Here is a 7,627-nt window from a genome sequence, read left to right on the forward strand (position 1 = left end):
GAACGGTTGATATGGGATTGTTTTATCCCTATGGATCCAAGTCACGACTAGTTGGCTATGTAGATGCTGGCTACTTGTCTGATCCACACAAAGGGAGATCTCAAACATGATACTTATTCACATATGGTGGTACAACTATATCATGGAGGTCTACGAAACAGACGATTGTTGCAACATCCTCTAATCATGCTGAAATACTGGCGATTCATGAAGCTAGTCGCGAGTGTTTTTGGCTCAGGAGTCTGATTCAATATATTCTATCATCATGTGGACTGATTGATCATATGATAGCTCCAACTGTCCTGTTTGAAGATAATGCAGCATGCATTGCTCAACTTAAGGGTGGATACATCAAGGGTGATAGAACAAAGCATATTTCTCCCAAATTCTTCTTCACTCATGATCTTCAAAATCAAGGGACAATTGATGTCCAACAGATCCGCTCAAGTGACAATCTGGCAGATTTATTTACAAAGTCACTCCCAAAACCTTCCTTTGAAAGATTAGTACATGAGATTGGGATGCGCCGATTTCGAGACATCAAATGATGTCGGCAAGAGGGGGAGACTGTACTCTTTTTTCCTTGGTCAGGTTTTTTTCCCATTGGGTTTTTCTTGACAAGGTTTTTAATGAGGCAGTCCCCATCACAAAGGATATTGTACTCTTTTTCCTTCACTAAAGTTTTCCCATTGGGTTTTCTTTAGTAAGGTTTTAACGAGGCATAATCCTAAATGGTCATTCAAGGGGGAGTGTTACGATAAGAACAACAATGAATGACCATGGGTGGCTAACATTTTCCATACTGAAGTTCATTATTACCAAAGCCTTTGTATTTAATAACAGTTGAATAAGGTGGCCTTTTTACCTCTATAAATAGAGGCTAAACCTCAGTACGTGATACAACACAAGCAAGTAATAATAAAATCACTTCTCTCTTTATGTTACAATCAAATACACTTCTCTTTATATTTCTACTACAATTCTTTCTCTTCTTTTATTTTATAAGTATTTTAAATTTTATTTTCTATTACTCTTTACATATAATATTAATAGCAATATTAATCATCTTTATTATATTGAGATTGTAACAATGAACAAATGCGATTCTTTCTCTCTTTATTTTTAATACTTCTTTCTATCTTTGTATATATATACACAATACAACATATAATATTATTATATATATATAAATTATTATTGAGCTAATTATTTTAATACTAGAGTCTTCTATTTATACATCTTTATTTTATATATATATCTTTTATTTTACAACAAAATTGACTAATTGAGCCTATATTTGTAATATGCAGTGGAAATTAGTTCGTTTTAATTAAAAAAGATGAAAAAGAAGGGAGAAAGGGAAGAGGTCGAACTGTGGAAGAGCTAAAAGCCTAAAACCACAAAACGGTGCGTTTTGTCGAAGGTCTTGTACGTCGCGTTTCAACGAAAATCGTGTTGCCGCTCAAGAACAGAAACTATGGAGGAACAGCAGCAGCAGCAGCGAAAGAAGAACTATCGAAAGAGGAGTGCTCCAATCGAAGAAGACGAACCCCAACAATCCGAAAACAAAAATGAATCCGACGATGAACGAGAAAGAAGGTCATCTTTTCCATTTTTCCTTTTTAACTTTTTCCGTTTGAAAGGAAATTATGATTGGTTTAACTCATGATAGTGTCTCCTCTTAGCGTTTTCAATTATACTGATGAAAGTTTAAAAAAAATGGTGGAACAGAATGGCGCTGGAAGAGATTAAGCTCCTCCAGAAGCAGAGAGAAAGAAAATCTGGAATTCCCGCAAACCCTAGTTTGCAGGTGCAGACCGCAATTGGAAGCGGTCTAGCTGCGAAATCTGCCGAAAAGAATGACGGAGATGGCGGCGACAAGGACGAGCTTGTTCTTCAGGATACCTTTGCTCAAGAGACTGCTGTTATGGTTGAAGATCCTAATATGTATGTGTACATTTTTCTATTTATTTATTCAATGTGTTTAATGTGTTATATATCATGTGTTGTTATTATGTTTGATGTGTTTTTCCAATTTGATTTGAAGGTAGCTGGTTGGTCTTTAGTGGAATTTGATATTAAGGGAAATGTTATACTTAAGTAAAGAAAAGTGAATAATTGGTTAGTGTTGGCTCAAATGTAAGGCAAATACAAGAGAAAATGTTAGTAAGTTATTTAACATTTCTCTGATATTTATGAGATTTGGTTAATTGAATAGGGTAAAGTATATTGAGCAAGAATTAGCAAAGAAGAGGGGAAGGAAAATTGATGAAGCTGATCAAGTTGAGAATGAGTTGAAACGTGCAGAAGATGAACTGTACAAAATCCCTGAGCATTTGAAAGTGAGTTGCTGCAACTTCCCTTTATTCGGCAATATGCAATGTCCCCTTTTTTGGCTTTGGTTTATTGCAGCTGCAATTATCAAATCTCTTTCATTTAGTGTCTGAACTCCGAATATCTAAAATAACAATTGCAAATATTATTTCTTGTCAGGTTAAAAGGCGAAATTCAGAAGAAAGTTCTACTCAGTGGACTACTGGTATTGCTGAGGTTCAGCTTCCAATCGAGTATGCTTTTTCTTGTATCTATTGCAATCATGAGTGTTTTTGGTGGCTTTGTTATTTTACACATTTCACTAAATACTGGGTATGCATGATTTATTTATTTAATTGTTTTTGGATAGAAAGTATGCATGATATATCTGCATAATAATTTGATTTTATGAACCTATAGTCGGCATCACATTTTTATAACATTGGCTTCGCAATTGAAATTTCCGTTCCTCATGACATATTCTAGATGATCATCTTTGTTCCTTGCTTTTTTTAATTGTAAAATGTCTTTTAGTCGTGCTTGGCTGCCTGAATTATACTTGCCAAATGTGTGAATTGTGATCATTGTTTATATGATAAAAAGAGATAAAACTGAACATCAGTGAGAAAATATGAAACTGGCAATAAATTCACTGTGTGGAGTGGCCATAACAAAGCAATATCTTTTCTCCTTTTTAGTATATGTTGTTAGTGGCTACTAGGCATAGGAATTGATTCTCTCAATTGTTTTTCGCACTTGACTTGTCAAGTGTAATCCCTGACCATATAATCTCTTCTCTCATATATTTCTTCTCTCATATATTTTCTCTTGGTTCCACTTAAAACTTGTATGGTGAGATCGCACTTGACCTAGTAGAAATTAGAGGATCCACTCCCATCTCGCATTCTTAATGTTTAGTCCATGAATAATTAAGAAAAATAGGTGATGTATGTCTTAATGGCTCGATCTTGTGTTTACAGATATAAGTTAAAAAATATTGAAGAAACAGAGGCTGCCAAAAAGCTTTTGCAGGAGAAAAGGCTCATGGGTCGGACAAAATCAGAATTCAGCATTCCCTCAAGCTACAGTGCTGATTATTTCCAGCGCGGCAGGGACTATGCTGAAAAACTCAGAAGAGGTAGCATTTCAATGTTTCTCCATGCATGACTATTTGGTGTCATTTCGGCCTTCATTTAGGTGTCAGAATTTGTTTTGAATCCTTTAGTTGATAGAGACTGTCGATTTCCTTTGTATTGCTGAGTTATTTCAGTTTCTGACAAAAAAAGTTGTCTACTTTACAGAACACCCAGAGCTGTACAAAGATAGAACTACACAGGTTGATAGTTCTGGGTCCAAACAAAATGATTCGGGCAATGAAGCTGCAGGAGCAGGACAGAGACAAGCTGCAACAGATGAATTCATGCTAGAGCGCTTCAGGAAACGAGAACGCCATCGTGTAATGCGGAGATAACACATGTCAGACACGTGATAATATTAGTGGTGCCATATGTATTTTTATAGCAGCATTAATATCAAGAATTTAGAAGTCCAACACTTGCTGAGTGCCATGCCATCAATCTGCATTAGTTCCTTGTTGACTCAGTGACAGAAGATCCACCAGCTGTTCATGTTTTCTTATATGCTGCTTCACAATATCTTTTATCCAGAAAAATCGTCGAGAGGTGACGAAATGGATAACCTAGCTACTACCAGCATCATGTGTCTAAAATCTTACAGCGGCCCATGTTCAGAGTTTGAAGAAGAATTGTGATATTTGGCTTATGACATTTCTGGTTGGTTGTCCATAACTAGCTTGTTTGTAACAATTAACACTGGTGAATGAGTTTGTAGCAATCGACATAAATGATAACGGTGCTGAGAAGTTTAGGCACCTTATTAGTACATCTACTATACTGATTTTCAATTTGTTTTTCATTTGAAAAGTTGCATATTGATCAAGCTGCTGTGTCAAACTTCAGAGCTACTTTATTTTGTTTCTATCCTCATAGTAGACATGAGGCATGTTGCTTATGTCACTGTTAATTTGTTGAGTGTGCTTAGGGTTAAGGCTAATTTTGTTTATATTGATTAAATATGTGTGTAATACCTTGTAGGAAGTTTATTTGTTTGTTTTTTTTTTCTTTTGATTTGGAATGGAGTTAATTTTTTTTTAAATTGATATTAATCAAATCAGACAGTCCGTTTTGTACTTTTAGAGGTCCAATAAATTTATTTTTGAAAATAAAAATCAGTGTCCCATTTCAATGTTAATTTTTTTTTATGAATAATGTTATACATTCAAGTGTTTTTGTTAACTAAGTTTAACCAAGTTGGTCTAATATTAACAAAAGTCAATTATAATTAGCATTATTTTAAGTTTTATTATTTAATTTAGTTGAACTTGATTCATAAAAAAATTTGAATGTGTAGCATTACTTATTTTTTATTTTTAAAAATATAAATCGGATGATTCGATTTGTGTTTTTTATTTTTTTTATTTTTTTTTCAGGTCATTGTGCAACTAACCAAGAAATCGGAGGCACCCGTTTCTTTTCTCCATACCATTGAAAAACACATCTCCTGACATATGCTTTTGTGTTGCGCACTACCATAGAAAAAATAATAAGCGTAGGGTTAAAGCAGAAAAAGTTGAACATGGAATATTTGAATAAGTATATTTCATTGTCCAGAAGATATGGCAGAGAGGAATACATGGAATCATGGAATCAGCAAAATATTTCACAATCTTCAATCTTTGGGATAACATAAAAGTGTTTCCCAAGTTCATTTAGCAACCATAAAAACAAAAGAAAATTAATCAGCCAAGTCAATGAGCTTCACAACACCTAAAATATCTTGCCCATGTGAAGTCACACACTAACCTTAAAACATTCCTTTGAACAAACAGATTAGCACTTAAAATGGATTACATAATTACACAAGATTTAGAACTGAATGTTGCTGGTGAAAGACTGGCCAAAGTTCCAATTGGATGGTGCCACATTGTATGCTGTGCGAATCCTTCCATTGCTGAGTTGGATTTTGAATGACAAGCTCTGGCCATTGAGGTAGCTCAAGCTTTGCCAGTTAGAGCCCCAATTTCTTGACATGGTTTCCCAGTTGTTCATTTTGGACCCTTTGATCCAAACTTTAGAGATATCTCCTGCCCCACCCACGTTGCTTATTAGCACTAGCTCAAAGTAGTCTCTTCCATTAATGGTGAATCTAATGCCTCCAGTTCTTTTGCACCCAACTCTGCATAGATGCAGCACAAAATTTGCACTATACTACTTAGCTTGCTGTGCTCATTAGTGTGACTACTTTGAATAAGTTTAAGGATAAAATATAAACAATACTAATGCTCATTTGGTGATATTATGCATCGATATCAGAAGATGCTAATGCATATTCCTACATGTAAAAATATAATGTTAAACACATTAAACCCATTGATACTCAACAATACTTAGCATATATAGAAAAATATTACTTAAAAACCTAGAATATTGGTAAAATTAACAAAAATGTTTCGTAGTGCACATAGAAAATCACCGACCATATTAATCATTATGTATTTATATATAAATATATGTTTTATTTAACTTATTTTTATTGTATATATTATATTGAACATGTATTTTATACGTGTAGTTGATTTGATGACTGATTTTTGACATACACTTAATATGATTGTAAAATCAGTGCAAAATCTGGGTTCTGGAACAATTTTGTTTCAATAGTAATGGTTAATATACCTTCTGTAGAAAATAGGAACAATTCCAGCCTTGTACTTGGCAATCTTCTCAAAAGCAGGTTGAGACATGTCAAAGTGCGGCCTTGGAGGATTGCACCAACCACCATTGTCATTAGGGAGTGCATAGTTTGGAGGACAGAAATTTGTGGCAGTAATTGTGATGGAAGTGCCCTTTAGGCACCATTGTGGCACTTTTGTTGCATCACAAACTATCTGATAGCAACCACCACATGCCTTACCATCGTTGAACAAAGCAGTACTCAATGCAGCTGTTTTAACTCCATAACCATCAGTGTATAGATTTCCATACCCACATGCTCCACCTAGTAACAAAACAACACAAATTGAATTACTCATTTCTTTTTATAAGGTATTTATGCTCTTATTTTGTACTTTAATCAAATGCCCTCTAATTCCTGCGTTGCCTAATATTAAAGTTGTTATTTGTTTAATGTTATGCACATCTGAAAAAAATGATTCTAATTCCTATATTTTTCATTTCTCTATCTCAGTGTCTTGTTTCATCATATTTTCGTTCTGTTTTTATTTTATAGTTTATTTAAGAATCTCGATTCCACATGCGAGAGTAGTTTTACGGCACGGTACAATCCCAAAACAATATAACTCACAAAAATACTATGGCCTTTATAAATATAATCACCCACATTCCTAATCCATGAGACACCATAAACAAATGTTATCATCTCAACACCGAAATTATCTTTCGTGATTACCACCAAAACAATCAATTGTTAGGATGAATATCATGCAATTACAACACTAAGAATATCATATAATAGCACCTAATTATATGTCTCTCGTTCTAAACACAGTTTAAAGACCAAATCTTATTAGATTATAATGTAAAAATCAAACTGAAATCATAAACAATAAAATAAAATGTAGATGTATTATTATATTGATACCCATTGTATCTGAGGCATCACTTCCACCATAGAATGTTGCATGAGCTTGTTGCCACGATGAGGATGCTACTACTTTATGCTGTGTGGTTAATAAACTCAAAAGCAATATTATTACAATACTGAAGATTAGTTTTTCCATCTCTTACACTCTCTGTGTCGGCGCAAGAATTAGTTAGTAGCTTAGTTTGCTGCTGAAGATTATGGAAAGCTCCTAAGGGTTATTTATAAGTGTAGTTAACTAACTCATTTTCAAAATATGGACTAAAATATGGAGTTGACCGAAAAGTTCTCTTATTATAAAAAGAACCATTGTGTGACACATCATAATACCGTATCATATGTGAATATTTTAAGGAAACAAGCAATGGGGTGAGACAAATGTGAAAAATACTCAACCCTTCCAAATAATGTAACGGTGGGTAGTTGAATCTCAACACTGCCGTCTTGGAAATTGGCACATATAATCTATAATTAATATTCATCTTCAATAGACTAAAAAATAATCAATAAAACTAAACTTTGTTAAATTTAGATGGTATCATATATGACACTACTATCTATATATGTATATAAAATATGTACTAGTAACACACTATATTGAAAAAAAAAAAGAAAAAACCCTTTCATGATTCGC

At 33.8% G+C, this 7,627-nt stretch overlaps 2 protein-coding genes across 2 annotated transcripts; one reads left to right on the top strand and one right to left on the bottom strand.

Moving 5' to 3' along the window:
• Positions 1-1,350: 1,350 nt before the first annotated feature.
• Positions 1,351-4,272, top strand: LOC107465066 (protein COP1 SUPPRESSOR 2). The gene is made up of 6 exons (XM_016084050.3): positions 1,351-1,599; positions 1,732-1,947; positions 2,219-2,342; positions 2,494-2,567; positions 3,294-3,451; positions 3,615-4,272. The coding sequence occupies exons 1-6, from the start codon at positions 1,478-1,480 to the stop codon at positions 3,782-3,784; spliced, it is 864 nt and encodes a 287-aa protein (XP_015939536.1). The 5' UTR covers positions 1,351-1,477; the 3' UTR covers positions 3,785-4,272.
• A 704-nt stretch (positions 4,273-4,976) lies between these two features.
• Positions 4,977-7,171, bottom strand: LOC107465068 (putative expansin-A17). Its single transcript, XM_016084051.3, has 3 exons — positions 6,994-7,171; positions 6,069-6,390; positions 4,977-5,568 (listed from the first exon to the last, which is right to left on the bottom strand). Exons 1-3 carry the CDS (start codon positions 7,130-7,132, stop codon positions 5,259-5,261), a joined length of 771 nt encoding a protein of 256 aa, XP_015939537.1. The 5' UTR covers positions 7,133-7,171; the 3' UTR covers positions 4,977-5,258.
• Between the last annotated feature and the right edge of the window lie 456 nt (positions 7,172-7,627).

This window comes from Arachis duranensis, chromosome 9 (genome assembly GCF_000817695.3).
Source record: "Arachis duranensis cultivar V14167 chromosome 9, aradu.V14167.gnm2.J7QH, whole genome shotgun sequence".
In the NCBI taxonomy this organism is placed as follows: domain Eukaryota; kingdom Viridiplantae; phylum Streptophyta; class Magnoliopsida; order Fabales; family Fabaceae; genus Arachis; species Arachis duranensis.